This window comes from Mustela putorius, unplaced genomic scaffold (assembly GCF_011764305.1).
Source record: "Mustela putorius furo isolate JIRA1106 unplaced genomic scaffold, ASM1176430v1.1 tig00003898_pilon_pilon_pilon, whole genome shotgun sequence".
Taxonomy (NCBI): Eukaryota; Metazoa; Chordata; class Mammalia; order Carnivora; family Mustelidae; genus Mustela; species Mustela putorius.
Window position 1 is genome coordinate 32,929,476 of NW_025422047.1, and position 15,525 is coordinate 32,945,000.

The 15,525-nt window shown below is 35.5% G+C and overlaps 2 protein-coding genes across 5 annotated transcripts in view; one reads left to right on the forward strand and one right to left on the reverse strand.

The window, feature by feature from the left end:
- The window catches only part of PAX9 (paired box 9), a 33,187-nt gene extending 20,819 nt beyond the window's left edge, over nucleotides 1-12,368 (forward strand). The window contains exons 5-6 of one of the 3 annotated variants that reach the window (XM_004773319.3): nucleotides 9,191-9,413; nucleotides 9,622-12,368. In XM_004773319.3, the coding sequence (XP_004773376.1) occupies nucleotides 9,191-9,413; nucleotides 9,622-9,635 (237 nt within the window). In that variant the 3' untranslated portion in view covers nucleotides 9,636-12,368. Of the gene's footprint in view, nucleotides 1-9,190 lie in introns of all 3 variants that reach the window. The other 2 variants (XM_004773317.3, XM_004773318.3) reach the window with 2 other exon arrangements.
- Nucleotides 12,369-12,945: 577 nt separating this feature from the next.
- The window catches only part of SLC25A21 (solute carrier family 25 member 21), a 492,482-nt gene continuing 489,902 nt past the window's right edge, over nucleotides 12,946-15,525 (reverse strand). For both annotated transcript variants that reach the window (XM_045067625.1, XM_013046232.2), the window contains one exon: nucleotides 12,946-13,841. In XM_045067625.1, coding sequence (XP_044923560.1) covers nucleotides 13,780-13,841 — 62 coding nt within the window. In that variant the 3' untranslated portion in view covers nucleotides 12,946-13,779. The remainder of the gene's footprint in view (nucleotides 13,842-15,525) is intronic.

Sequence of the window (15,525 nt, forward strand, 5' to 3'; positions counted from 1 at the left end):
GAGGGCAACCAGATAAACGTAATAAAGTTACCATTTTCCGATTAAAGGTCACGGTGTAATCTCCCAAGGGAGGTTTGTGAGAAAACCTCAAATTATACGGACTGGCTGTGGACCGTTTAATTTTTCTTTCCCTCTGTCCCTCCCCCGACTCTGCAAAAGAAAAATTAAAACACTCGTGTTTTTTTTTTTTTTCTTCCCCCGAGAAAAACTTAGAAACCACCACCACAAAAACCCTAGAGTTTTGAGTCTAAATTCATCACCAGGATGTCCGAGGCGCAAAGCTCTGAAAAACAAACAAACAAACGCGGACCTTAAGGCAGCCTAAGGTTTCTTAGAGCAGATTTGGGTAGATCTGCAAATTTCCTAATACCAAATTCCAATGCCAAAGCCTCAAAGTACCCAGTTTTCGTTTTATTATTTTGAAGTCCTAAAACTCTTAGAGTTTTCTTATCTGTCAAAAATCAGCGTTTTACTTGTTACTTTTATTCACTTGGGAAAAAATCCTAATCCTTGTTTTCTCAAAAAACAAAAAAACAAAAAACCCCAAAAAACCCATCTCCACTTCATTATTTCTCTCCCTTATTTTGCTAAAACAGTGTCATATATTTAGTAGATGTCCCATGTCAAACATCCCAGAAAATAGCAGCGAAGAATGAGAGTCCCTTTCCTGAGTCTGTTTCTACCGGTAAAGAATGCCAAGGAGAAATGATATGAAAGCTTGCCATTTTCTTTTATAAAAAGCCCCTCATTCATAAAGAAGAGGCAGAACATACAATGGTCGGGAACTCAGAGCTTCTGGCGTCAGTTGTCACTAAAGCAAGTTATTTAACCTTTTAACACCTGTATTTCTTCATCTGTAAAACGGGGAAATAATAGCCCCAACCTCAGGAGATGTTGTGAAGATTCAGTGAGATAATGCGGCCATATGGCGCACAGTAAGCATCCCTTTAATAGTACCTGTGGTTTTAAGTGGAGGTTGTAAGTGGCGGTTAGAGACTGATTCTTAAAAACAAGCAATTTTTTTTTTCTTTTGGTGCAAGTATACTTTGTTCAAAGATATCATAGTAAAAAAGTGTCAAGGCATTTTGTTCCAAACATTAGAAGGAGTGTTTTTAAAGCATCTAGCGTAATAGCAGGCATTTAAAAGGAGCTCAGTAGTTTTTATTGGGTCATCATTTGTTATAATAACAACAGGAAGTAAAGAGTTGAAAAATAGTTTTTAATTCTCACAAATAGTTGATAAACCCGGCTTATATAAAGCAGTGTCATAATTCAAAAATCTTTGGTTATTTCATTTTTTTCTCCCTTGAATTATAGATCTAATGTTCATACTCATTTAGAAATGGTTAATTTTTATACACACATATCAAAACAACACTGACCAATTTAAAATAAAAATAGAGCACTGATTCAAATAATCTTCTCTGTATATTGTGAATATTAAAATTGATTACATTTGAACACTGAATATTATATCACTAAATTATGAGATTTATAAAAACAAATAAATGAAAGACATGTGGCCAAATAAGTATTGTTCTAAATACATAAGAGGACAAGTTAATTTTTTTTTCCAGAAGAAAAAGATATTTATATCTTAAATTTGGAAACTTCTTCTTTTATTTTTTTAATTAAAGACTTTATTTATTTGAGAGTGAAAAGGAGAGACTGTACTAGCAGAGGGAGGGGCAGAGCTAGAAGCAGACTCCCTGCTGAGCAGGGAGCCTGCCTGGGGACTCAATCCCAGGACCCTGAGATCATGACCTGAGCTGAAGGCAGACCGACTGAGCCACCCAGGTGCCTCGAATTTGGAAAATTCTTAATTGCAGTATGTTAATCTTCTGCATTGCCATGTAGTAATATAATTCAGATGATGTAAAATTTCAAAGCTTGAGAAGTTTCTAGGCACAATTAAATCAGTGGTTACTCTGTTATAATTATCAGTACAGTGCTTAATGATGAGGGTGTGCTAAGTAGGCACAGAAATTTAGGCTGTGTCATTTTGTGAGCAGTTTTGGAATTTAGGCATTGATTTTCTTGAGGGTAAAATTCTATACTAATACTTGCTCATAAACAAAAAAGCAATAGTAAGGTGTCGTGTGTGTGTGTGTGTGTGTGTGTGTGTGTGTATGTAAATATGTGTGCATTTCTCTTACCAATATTCAAATGGCAGCTTTAGTTTTAAATTTTATTTTTCAAAATGTTATCAGCGTAAGTACACTTTTACAACAAAAACGTAAACTTAAGTAACATTTCTCCTATATTTTTATTATCAAAAAATTTTGAAAGGTTTTGACAAAAACATTCCCAAATTATGCACATAATGCAGGGCACTTATAATTTTTATTAAACCGAGCATTAAATATAATTTCAGGGCACTTATAATTTTTATTAAATAGAGCAATATTATATGACCCCAGTTTCATTTTAGTATATAGAGGAGGAAATTGAGAATTCAGGATCATAGGAGTTAGAGCATAATCTTTCCCCGAAGACACCTGTAAGATTACTAAAGGAACTGAACTGACAACTGATTGTAGGTACTAGTGATTACTGTAAGCTAGAGTTTCTATTTTCAGTTTAAACTGAAAAAAAAAAAAAAAGAAAAGATGCCTGATTGCTAGTAATTAGAAGCTTATGCACATTTCTGCTATATACACACCTACCTTTTGTTTTTTAAAATACTACTATAGAATATTCGAATTTGTCCTATTGATATTATATTGAAGTCAATACTTTTTATTACCATTCAGAAGTCCTTATTATCTATCCTTGAAGATAGAAGAGGAAGAATATTTATTTGTTTTGGCTTTTTTCACCTGCAATTAATATTGGGCTAGAATTCCTTAGTCTCCTCTAATTCTGAATGGCAACCATGTTCTCTGGTTCCTAATGCTGGTTCTCTTCTGTTGAAAACATAAAATCTCTACTGAATGCAATTGTATGGCAAAGAAAAGGGTGGGGGGAGTTTGAATATATCTGCCCTTTTACATGGCACTTAGTGAAACAACACTTCATCTTAAAGAGTTTATAATTTTTTAAAAAAGTTGTTATTTATTTGACAGACAGAGATCACAAGTAGGTAGAGAGGCAGGCAGAGAGAGAGAGGAGGAAGCAGGCTCCCTGCCAAGCAGAGAGCCCGATGCGGGGCTCCATCCCAGGACCCTGGGATCATGACCCGAGCAGAAGGCAGAGGCTTAACCCACTGAGCCACCCAGGTGCTCCTAGAGTTTATAAATAGTTGTATAGTTCTTGAAACATTTTCTACAATTGGGCATACTTTCTCATAAAAAATATATTGCATATCTGGTACTCTGAAGTAATCTGAATGTTAGATTAACAAGCTTTGAGTATGTCTAATTTTGGGTAGTGTATGTTAACTCAGCAAGTTTAATATAACATTAGCAACAAATTGAGATGTCAGAGATGGGGAATAGTCTATACAAACATGAACTTAAGAAGTTTAGAGTTTTAAAAGTTAAATGAGTTGTGGAAATTGTTGGATTTCGAGGGAAATTAATCTGAAATTCTTATAGATCATTCATTTGTATATTGTATTTGAAATATAGTATTTCAGAATCGTGAATATAATTTTCTAGTGCATTGTTTTAAACACTGGTTGTCCTTGCAGACATAATGTATTCATGAAAATATAAATGAAGTTGCACTGGATTTTTCATCTTATGAAATAAAGTTAAATTTGTCTTAAATAATTTATAAGTTTGTAGAGAATCCAACTATAGGCAAATACCAATAGAGAGACTTTGAAATTCATGATGTTATCTATTATGAAAAACATTCCTTGACCTGGGTTGCTTTTAACTATTCGTGCCTTAAAACAAGATTAATGATTATGTAGTAGTAAAATGTGTCATATAAATTACAAAAAAAAAGTAATTTGAAATTTTTTCAAGGCTACCTTAATTTTCATATATTGGAAACATAAAATTTAGGAAAAAAATTTAAATAGCGGCTTTGCATTACCTAAAGACTTTTAGATCTGCAGTGTGATAACTCAGCATAATTAAGATCTTTTTCAATGAATGTTGAAACCATATTTACAACCATCATTTCACTTTATCGGACTTGTTTTACTAGACCATTGCATAGTGAATTAAGAAAGGTGGGTAGAACAACAGTCAAAAAAGATTATACCCGAAAGAGAAAATCTTGTTTATTCTCAGATCTGAAACTTTTTTGGCTTATGATATGGAGGCTAAATTCTAGGTGAAGCACATCTCTATTTGTGGCTAAATCTACTTTCCTATAAAGCCAAAGTAAACCCATTTTATCATAAGGGGAGGACCAGGTAGAACTGATGAGTGGATGAAAGATTGTGGATACAGGACCTGACACTATTATCTGCATTTTCTTCAAGAGAGAAAATGTTGAGTAGACAATTCCCTGAATGTGAAGACTACTGGTCTATAACTTGTAATTGCCAGACAGTTGTCATACTAGTTTTGTTTTGTTTTTTTTTTATTTTAATTCAATTTTTTTTTGTGGTCAAAAGTGTTTGGATATTAATGCATTTCCATTTTCCGTGTGTGTGTGTAGATGGAACAAGCATAAATCAAATAGTGAATGGCTACGTTAGAACTTTTATTTACTTTTTTCAACAGCTTTATTCATGTTGCTTACTTAAAGTGTACCGCCAGTTCTGTGATAAAGAGTGCCTAGTTTTCCTGTTGTTGTTGTTTTGTTTTGTTTTTAAAGCAAGACTATTGCATCTTCTGCTTTCAAAAGGCTGCACTAACTTAGGTATGCACATGATTATGAAACACCTATGATGTGTCCTGTTTTCTGAGGCTACTGAAGTGACTAAGGCAAGCTCCTGTCCTCAAACTGTGTGTAGTCCAGCTCTCTCCCAATATAGCTTCTCAACATACGAATTTAAAAACATATTTTTAAAAACTGACAAATCTGTATTTCTAACATTTTAGAACAAGTAAAATGAAAACTCATGCTTTCATTCAAACCTTAACTGGACATTGTATTTTTTTTTTTCCTAGACTATTTCCTTTAATGCCAGTGAGATAAAAATCTGTCTTCTTCTCAAAACATTCAACAAAGCAAGAAACTTACTTTTTTTAGGGCATGCAGTTTGGTATATTTTACTTTGACTTAGTTAATCTCATTCTCAAAATTAGGTAGAAGAGTGTTTGCTTCAGAGAGGATCCTTGTCCAGTTCCCTGGAGGAGAGGATTCTCATGGCTTTTATGGCAGATCCACATAAAAAAAAGGGGTTGATGGACTGAGGTCTTATTTATGAAATCTGTAGGTAAAGTCATTTTAAAAAATGAGATTTCCAGAGTGCTGTGAAGTGTGTAAACCTGGCGATTCACAGACCTGTACCCCTGGGGATAAAAATATATGTTTATAAAAAATAAAAAATTAAATTAAAAAAATGAGATTTCCATTACGTGCCCATTGCTGGGGTTTCATTTGGAAAATTTGTTTACTCTTCTCTGGGGATTCCATATGTTGGTTGATTTATAAATCATATTTACAATCCAATTAAATAGAGTAATTTGGCATGTTTGCTCCCATTATATTTATGGTGTACATTTGGTAGTCTCTACTCAGCCTAACTAGCTTTTCAGATTAATTACATGCCCTTCACTGAAAACATTAAACAGATTTGGGAAGTTTAAGTCATGTACTCTTCTACTGGAAAGAATAAACAAACATCAATGCTACCTGTAGTTGTTTTCCTTTGTGGTGGAAAATTTTACTTATTCAGTGATTGCTTCATAAATAACAATTATTTTATCCAGTAGAGATTTATATCTTTTACTGATGTCATGTTTCAAAATTAATAGTGAGAAAATCAATAGGTTTATTGAGTTAATGAATGAATAGTGAAGGTGGCAGGTACATTTTAAAGCATGTTTGTCATCTCATCTTTCTTATGCTGCTTTTTTCTAAATTGCTAAATCTGACCTTTAAAAGTAAAAAGGAAAATTAAGACAAAGCTTTTTAACCCCAAATCTGGGTCATGATTTAACCTGAGGGAAAGCTGAGAGTTATTTTTATGCTGTTCAGAGATTTCTGTGGTTTTCTTTTTTTTCTTTTAAGCAAACACTTTTGCCTCCTCTTGCCTTTCCAAACAAGATGGGATCGAACCTCTTTGTGCTTCCCTTCTTACTCAATTTCTGCAATACAGAGGGCACTGCATCACTAAAATGACCCTAAATATGTTATGGATTTTGGAGAATTTTGAAATATTTAATACTAATAGTAATACCAACATAAAAGCAAATTTGGTGCCTTAAGTATGGGCAATTGGACAAATATGGAAAAAATTAATAGTATTTATTTTATGCTCGACAAACAATGTGGTCACAGAATAAGTAAGGCACCTGAAGGTAACACAGGCCTATATCCAGTGTTCTTCCTTGCAGTGAATCCCAGGAGCATTATGTAAGATGAGAGTCCAGTCAGGCCCAATTTCTCAGGGGGAATGTTTCAGGGAAAAAAGAAGTCGGTCCATGTAAGGGGATTATAGACATTGCAACATAACAGGTGGAGAGCCCCAAAGAAAAGGCTATTCCCATCAAGGAATAGGTGGTTCTATTGATCAAGGTTCCAAGGGCAAGGGTGTAAGGGGAGGAGGGGAGAGATGATGAAGCAGGTGTTTCAGAGGAAACTGTAATTGTGCATGATGGGAAAAAAAATTCAAAGGATAAAGAATGAGTATGGAAACACTTAGCTGTCATGAAAATTAGAATTCATCAACACATTTTTTGGCTCACTAGAGCATTATTTCTGTCATGTATAATATCAAATAGTTTAATCTTCTATCCTTGTAAAGGGTTGGGCAAAGATTTTCACTATTTTAAAAATAATTTTAACCTTAACATTCTTATTTTATGATTCTTGGTGACACTGGTGTCAACAGTATAAGATATTAATAAATCTAGAATGAAAGAGGCCAATACAGATGCAAATACATTTCTATAAGTGGACTGGAATGATTCCTTTTGAAATGCATTTCTTATGGATTATTGGGAAAATTGTCCACAAACATGATTGGAGCTATAATCTCTATGCAATGCTAGATTTCTTCCACAGTTTTAGAGCTATCTTACTCACCTTCGGAGAGCCTTAGAGTGTGTCCTCTTTGAGCCGTTCTCTGATGAGCCAGCCTCAGAAAGGGGGGAAAGTTTTTTTATTTTATTTTATTCTTTTTTTTTTTTTTTTTTAGAAGTTAAGAAACAGAATGAGGATCTAACAATGAGAATAGAGTTCTAGAAAGAGAAATAATCTTTTATATCTTTTTTCAAAAGATGCCCTAGTTTGATCTTAAATTGTGTCTATTAATTGTCCTGGAAAAAGCAAGAAAAGATTTGTCACAGAAGTTCCCATGTCAGACAGGGGTAATAACTTCTTTTAAGACATGACCATTGACTTGCCAATTGGCCTGGGGTAAATGGCTAAATTCCTTTATCTACATTCTTGTGTATAAAAAGAGGTTAAGATTTCATTTATATTTTAAAGTGATGTGCAGTGATTTCTTTGTTAAAAAAAAAAAACGGGGGACCATCTCATGGGATCCTTGAAATACATTTTAATTTTGATTGAACATTGTGTTGTAATCATTACATATTATCATTATAAACCCAGTAGTTTATAATGAGCTACAATTTACTAATCTTCCTTATTCCATAAAATATGCTGGATATTTCTTTGTGCCTGGAACATAGGACATATTCAAAAAGCCGTAGTGTCCTTTCCCCTTCCTCATTTTTCAGAGAATAGGCACTTTGACAACCAGAACAGGAGGTATGTGTTCTTACAGACCAAGTACACGAGGATAACCCCTCTATTTGAATTCTTCTTTAGTCAGAAATCCATGAGCAGTGTTAAGTCATACCCGTGTTTATTCTACTCTGTGTATTACTCTAAATCGACAAAATCCTTTTTGAGAGCCCATCATTGCATTCTCATAGATGTGGAAGTGAAAATAATACCCAAATGAATTAAATTGGAAAATAATTTCTATGTTGCAATTAAATTGGAGAAAGCATCTAATTAACATATGTCTGCTTTTCTTACCTCTAAGGACTGAATCAGTTTTACTACCTGTAATTCTAGTATTTACACTACACTCTCACTAGGAGATATGTTGATATGTTAATGCATTCACATCACTACCAGGAAACAGATTTACTCCTTATTTCTAAATAATGTAGAAATTGAGGGGAAAAAATAAGTTACTTGAAGGAGGATGCCAAGTGTTCATGCCAGAATCAGGATTATAAATCAGGGTGTTTTTGTTGTTGTTAATAGTAACAATACCAACAATTTATTGGATGCCAGGAGAGCACTGGTTTCTAGGCAAAATCGCTTGCCAGGGCTGCTGCATTTTGTTTGCAAACTCAGATTTTACATTTAAATTCATTTCAAGAGATTTATCCATGTGGCTTTTAAAAATTCCTATCACAGGACCCCAAAACTTTGCAAACCAATTTTCCAGTTTTAAACCACACATATGCAATTCTTTTATATTCCAATAGACTGTTTCCTTTTTGATAAAACAGCTCTGGGAAAAAAAATACCTCCAATTTCCATTTAAGAACTCTTACAACTGCCTGATTTTGCATGTCCTTTGTCCAACAGGCATTTTCAACATGACATTTTAAAATACGGCCCATGTTTTATTTAACAAAGGTCGTGCTCATTTTGAGTTTCTAAAGTGACAGCCTACACTCTGTGGCCTTCTTTACTGGAAATGAAAGCTACACCAACCAGGCCCTTCACAAATGCTTCAACAAAAGAGCCAAACAAAACCAAAGTACAAGGGAAGGTTGACGAAGGCATTTCGGATAGCTGAACAGCTTCTGAGAGTATTTAATCACCATTAATTCTTTCCTCCCCCTCTATTTCCTCCCTATAATTCCAAATAGCAAAGCAAATATTGTGAATTTTCGGGTTGTAGCCTCCTCAAAAACCTCTGTGGAAGGAATAATGTCTTTTGGCATTATGTTTGGGTAGTACCAGTCTTGCTGCTCAAACATACTGCATGTAGACTAAAGAGAGCGAATCTTTAAAAAAAAAAAAAATCAGACAGTAGTCAGAAAATTGCTACTGCTACTCCAAACTTACATTCTGCCACTTTCTGAAAACCGGTGCCATGTCAGCTGCTACAATGTGATTACCTTCCCCTCTTCTCTTTTCCTACTCTCAGGCACCAAATGGTTTACCAGCTGTCAGCAGTTTTGTGTCGGCATCCAGCATGGCTCCTTACCCTACCCCGGCCCAAGTGTCGCCTTACATGACCTACAGCGCCGCTCCTTCCGGTTATGTGGCTGGACACGGGTGGCAACATGCCAGCGGCACCCCACTGTCCCCCCACAACTGTGACATTCCCGCATCGCTGGCGTTCAAGGGAATGCAGGCAGCCAGAGAAGGTAGTCACTCTGTCACGGCTTCTGCACTCTGATGGGAAATTCTGTCCGCACCGCAGCTTCGCCCAGTCTCCCTCAGCCTACCCTCCCCCTCTTCCCTGGTCTCAGATCCCAGCCCTCCTGCCCTCCGCCCCCCAAAGCTGGCTTATGGACTCAAATCCATTGTGCTGATGACACTTAAATATTTCTTGCCATAACTTCTCTCTTACAGAAAGCCTGACATGACTTTAGGATTTGAAAACAAAAGCAGTCTTAAGGATTGAATGAGACATTTGTGTTGCCCACACACTGTTTTAACGTAGCAAAGAAACCTGCACCCCTCAAAGGGCTTAAGGAACTTTTAAAAACTAGTCTTTGGTAAAACCACATGTGTATATTTATTCTAAATCAACCTGAACTTTTGAAACGTGCAATTGTTGAGATTTTGCAAAATCAATAAAGGAAAATACATAGAGAAAAGAAGTTATGCTACACCCTCTAATCAAATAAGGTGACCAAATAAGCCTTAATTCATCATTAGGAAACTAATCAATAATTGACTTGAGTGATGCTTTGTTTATTCTTAAGAGATGACCTATTATGTTGGAAAATATAATTGTAACACAAGCAATATCTGAATTTAGCTGCTCCTGGTGTTTTGACTTGGTTCCAAATACAATAATGTTTATATTTTCTATTAGTTTGTAAATATGGACTCTGGATGGTGCATTTGTGTTTTCATTCCATGGGATATTCCCCCTCCCTCCCACCCCTATCTATTTTTTTCTTTCTTTTTGCAAAGGTGACTTTCTGGCAGCGTCTTTGTCTCTGTTTGGTGGTGGGCTGCTCGGGCTCCTGGACCTGGACTTGCCCCAAATTTTGTGTGTGCAGTGAAGGCTTCAACATCTTATGAAGGACATTTTCTTTCTACAGCAGAGGACTCAAAAACAGATTAAACAAGCCAGTCTCCCGTTTTGTATCCTAATCAAACAACACACATGCCAAGCATATAAAGACATGAGGGTGGAAAATATCTGGACAAGAAGGCTTTTAAGGAAGTCACTTAGAAACTTAAGTTTAATGTGAAATGCTTTGCAAAGACACTTAAAATGAACTTTATGTTAAGAAAACCACTGTGAAACTAAATTGTACTGTTATTGTTGGCTTACCTGTGTGTTCAGCAATCTCAGCCCAAAATTATGTTGTAATTTAAAGAAAATGGAAAATTCTGCTCTAATGAATGTAAAAACAGCTTGCTGTGAAGTTTACATTGTTGTACAGAAGCATGGTTCACGTCGAGGTAGACTGGTGGTGGTATTAGAAATACAAATGCTATTTAATTGTTTTAAATTCCTTTTATTCATTTCTGGAGTTACAGGACATAGTTTCCATCTTTCTAGAACAGTTGGGTTTTCACTTCAATGTTAATCTCAGAGCTGTGGGGTATACGTGTGTGTGAGCGTGTGCTATGTGTTGTAGTTTAAAACAACTGCTTTTCTTGGGCAAAATTCTACAGTTTTTCTCTTCTGTTTAGAAAGTTCTTCCAGCGTGGCAATATGTAGGCTTGAAACTACATTTTTAAAACATTGGTACAATTCATCTATTGGAAAATTAATATATTGTGGGGTTTTCTTCTGTTGGTATTAATTCTGTGCAATAACTAAAAGGGCACATCACTAGATGTGGATGTTAAAGAGGCATTCGTGAGGTGATCCTGATTTCTTCCTGTCTGTGCTGTGCACAGTCCACACGGCAGTCCAGTTCCGCCACATCAGTTTCATGGCTTCACGTAAAACTCAGATGCGAGGTTTCAGATCCTTAGCATATAAACAGTAAGCAGATTGCTGACACAGAAGTTATATTTGAGGAATTGCTTGCTTCAAGCAACAGCTATCTTATAGAGAGAGCTTTAAACTGCATTTATTTCTAAAGCAAAATTCAGTGCTACAAACAGAGGATTATAACTTCAGGAGAAGAATAAGCAGAACGAGCAGATAAACTCTCAGGGCCATAGTCTTCCTTTGATCTTCTAAAACTCCTGTTGACATCTGGAGTTCCCAGTCTGGTGAGAAAATAGACTATAAACCGAATGGAATGAAGATACCAGTCCAATATCTTGGTGGAGACTTTAAAACCATACCATACAGGGACTCTCCTGCCGTCCAGAAAAACTGACATAAGGTATAGAATTATCCCTTATCAGATATTTTTTTTAGATGGCTACTAGGAGTCTTAAAAAAAAAAAACAATCATTTGTATGGAAACACAATGAAATATTATTTTCTTTATCTAAATTAAGAACTCTCTTGTTAATGCTATTTATAATTTTTTCCGGTTCTTTTATTTTAAAAAATCTATTGTTAATGATATCAAGATTTTTTTTTTCCCTTTTTCCCCCAGGTCTTTTCTTAGCAACAGTGAATTCACATGGAGTAACTTAAGAAAGACAACAGAAAGTTAAAATGCAATTTGCTATTCAAAGCAAAATATGATTTAAAGCTACTTCTAAAAATCAAAGAAGGAAAAAGGGATGGGTTGGGGGATTGGGATTGTTTGATTTATAAATGCTATTATTACTGGCTAATGTTGACATATTTCCTTTGTTTTTTAGGGGGTCAAAGTGTTGTTTTTAAATTGGCAAATGCACTCTTCAGAGATCCTTTTCCATCCCATTCACAGGGAGAGGTTCAAGGTTCAATTTCATGGCCTCTATGCAGGCATTTCTCTCCCTCACAAGATGCAAGAGCGTTACCTGCAAGGATAGAACACAGTTGTACAACAGACACATTCTTATTTCTCTTGTTTCTTTTTTCCCCCCTACTTTTAATGACCCTCTTCTGGAATAATGGGCTGAAATATAAATTAAAAAACCACGTTGGAAAGGATGTACAACCAAAGGCTGTGTATGTATATACAGTATGTCAAAAAGCCTTTATTTTTATACTTCAAATGCTCTAAATTAATAAAAAGTAATAATTATCATGTTATCTTTTATTTTTTATTTTCAGAATGCTTTAGTGACAGAGCCTCACGGTAGAAATCTGCCTCAGTAGTAGTTAAGAACAGGTGTCATCTAGAATGGGCAGATATTTTGGTTGACTGTAGCTACTGAAGTAGCATCATTTCAGGATGCAAATATAAAATCGAATCTGGTTATATCAGTGCCAAGGAGCTATTTCTTAGAGTGCATGTTAGTACAGGAATCTTTGGAAATGCTAAGAATGTACTTCTATTTTGAAACATTTTCCCCTTCACAGTACACATTTTTACACCACAGATAGTTGACTTCACACCTGAAGCTGTCACTTAAAATGGATAACTTGGAAATGTAGTTCTTTTTAAGAATGGCAAAGGTAAGAGGTCTGAACAAAAATACCTGGGTGCAAATACAGACAGCAAAAATGGGCCCAAGGAGTGGTTCCAGCTGTGGTTTTTTTTTTTTTTTTTTTAAAGATTTTATTTATTTGACAGACAGAGATCACAAGTAGGCAGAGAGGCAGAGAGAGAGAGAGAGGAGGAAGCAGGCTCCCTGCTGAGCAGAGAGCCCAATGCAGGACTCGATTCCAGGACCCCGAGATCATGACCTGAGCCGAAGGCAGCGGCTTAACCCACTGAGCCACCCAGGCGCCCCTCCAACTGTGTTTTAACTTGAAACTATTTCAGCAAGAAAAACTATTTTCAAAGGGAATTATGTGAAGGAAATTTTCATGTGTTCTATTTGCCACAAAAACCTTCATGTATCCGGATTTAAAAATATGACCTGCTTTAAACAACAGTGCAAAATTTAAAGTAGTTTTGGGAAAATATAGTTGTGATATGTATTATTATTACTCTAAAGACCACCACCAGATTTAAATTTTAACATAAAATTCAACCTTTTAAAAATGCCATTTTAGTGTACTTTAAAAACATTTTCCTTGTGCCTTTTAAATATTATTTATGGGAGAATTTAATTCCTTATAAAAACTGTTCAAATTTTGGCTTAATTTTTTTATTACTTTAAGCATTTCTTGACCTCATGGGAAAAAATTATCAATACAATGGATTTTCACTGTGAATCAGTGTAAGAGGAATACAGAGCATGAGATTTATATAGCTTTTATGAAATATATCTAATTTCTATGCTATTTTCTATATTCAATTTACATACCTCATTACTTCATACTATTTTTGTTCTCACAGATTTATGGATATGGCCAAAACCAGTCTCAAATTGTCTAGAGAGAATTTCTGAAGTGTCAAAATAGGCTTTGTTCTTGATTAAATTATTTCCCCTTAATGACTCTACGTATTTGAATAATTATAATTTACAATCATATCAACTGAGCTGATAGTCTCTCCTTATGGTGCTGTAGAGCAAATACCCATGATCTCAACACTTGCTAGGCAATCACCAGTTCTCCTGAAGCCATAAATAGGTGTATTCATAAACCAGCAACATCACTGCACCACCTAGAAAAGAAAAGAGCTGGTTTTTATGTCAAATCTGGCAAAGTAGTATCACTTGCCCCTAGTGGGTTTCTGAATCTGTGAAGTCCCATGCAGCCTATCAGGCAGAGGCTGTGTAGACTTGTCAGTCCTTGGGTTCTAATACATCGATAGAAGGCTATTGTGGAAAATTCTCAGAGCAAAATCAAGACCATCTTGAGTCTCCAAATATCCAAACACATTTTTTCTCTATGAGTTTCTGTAACTTTCATCATTTCTCATCAGATTCTTTTTTAGGCACTTTTAATTTTTTTTTAACTAAATAAATATAGACACATTTAGTCATGTAAGGGCATGTGGTATTCCTGCAAACAGAAACCATTAATATTTTTCATATGTAGGCAAAGGATTTATCTTTTTCAGTCCATAATTAGCAGTCTTAATTGCATTCTAGAAGGAAAGCTCTAAGAGGGTGCTTGATAGATGATTCTAGTTTTCTCTTATGGCCTTCAAATTGTATTGCAGTGTGAAAAATAGCTTCTGAATATTTGAAAATGTACATATTACAAAATATAGCTAGCTTTTAACCTCCTTTTGCTTTTATTTTCTCTGCCTCAGAGACTTGAAAATTTGGTGGTGGGGTTTGAGTGTCACAGACCACTATTTGTCTTGAAAGATCAACAGGACTATGATACAGAAAAACAAACACTGATGTTACCTACAAATCAGGAAAGGCCTTTGCATGTGGATGATTTTATGTTCTACCTGATACAATAAATGACACAAATCCCATGCTCTTGAATCTACCTATCCTCTCATGTCTGTGTGAAAAATACTACAAAATCAAGATGTGAACAAATATCCTGAGCTCTACCTTAAGAAGATTGGGCTGCATGAATAGAAGATTGACTTCTGAGGAAAAGAAATATAACTCGATTTTGATCTTCGTTCTTGTGTACACACTGCTCTGTGTGTGTGTGTGTTTTAATATACAGGCCACACATGTTTGTGTAACCTTATACCAAAGATAATTATCTGCCTGTAATTTTCATTTTTAACCCATGAAGATACTCTGTGAGAGCCCTCATAGCTTCTGAAGCTCTCTTGGCACTCTGGCAAACAAGAAAAGACCCACTAGGAGAGGGTTGTTACTACCTATGTAATTGCTGTATTTACTCTTATTAACTGTTCTCAGCGTAGGACAAGAACATGCAGAAGTGGGTTAGTTTTCTGCCTGGTGATACTTGGAGTTTAAACCACAGACTTCCAGAGCCTCCTTTCATGGGAGGTGACTCGTTGTGAACCACATGGAGCGGCTTAGGCTGTTAGAAAAAGAAGATGGGATGCTTCCTACAACGAAGGATGAAAATCCCAGATACACACTTTCTTTCGCTTTTTTACTCTCTCTGAAAAAAACCAATCTTATCCTTAAGTCAAATGTCATACTTTCCTCTCTACCTTTCTTTCCTTTAAAGCTGCTGGGATTTGCGTGTTTGGGGGACTTCCATATGAGTGGAGGCCAGGTCCCTGAGGGAGATTTCCAGTCATTCACAGTTTTGTTTAGCCTGGACAGTCCATTCACAACAACCCTTTTCATTGTATTTAACACCACAGCATCTAAGGACACCTCATGCAAAAACATTTAAAAAGCCAACCAAACATTTGCAAGCCTCTAACAAAACTTGGGGTCAGATTATTTAAGAGTTTT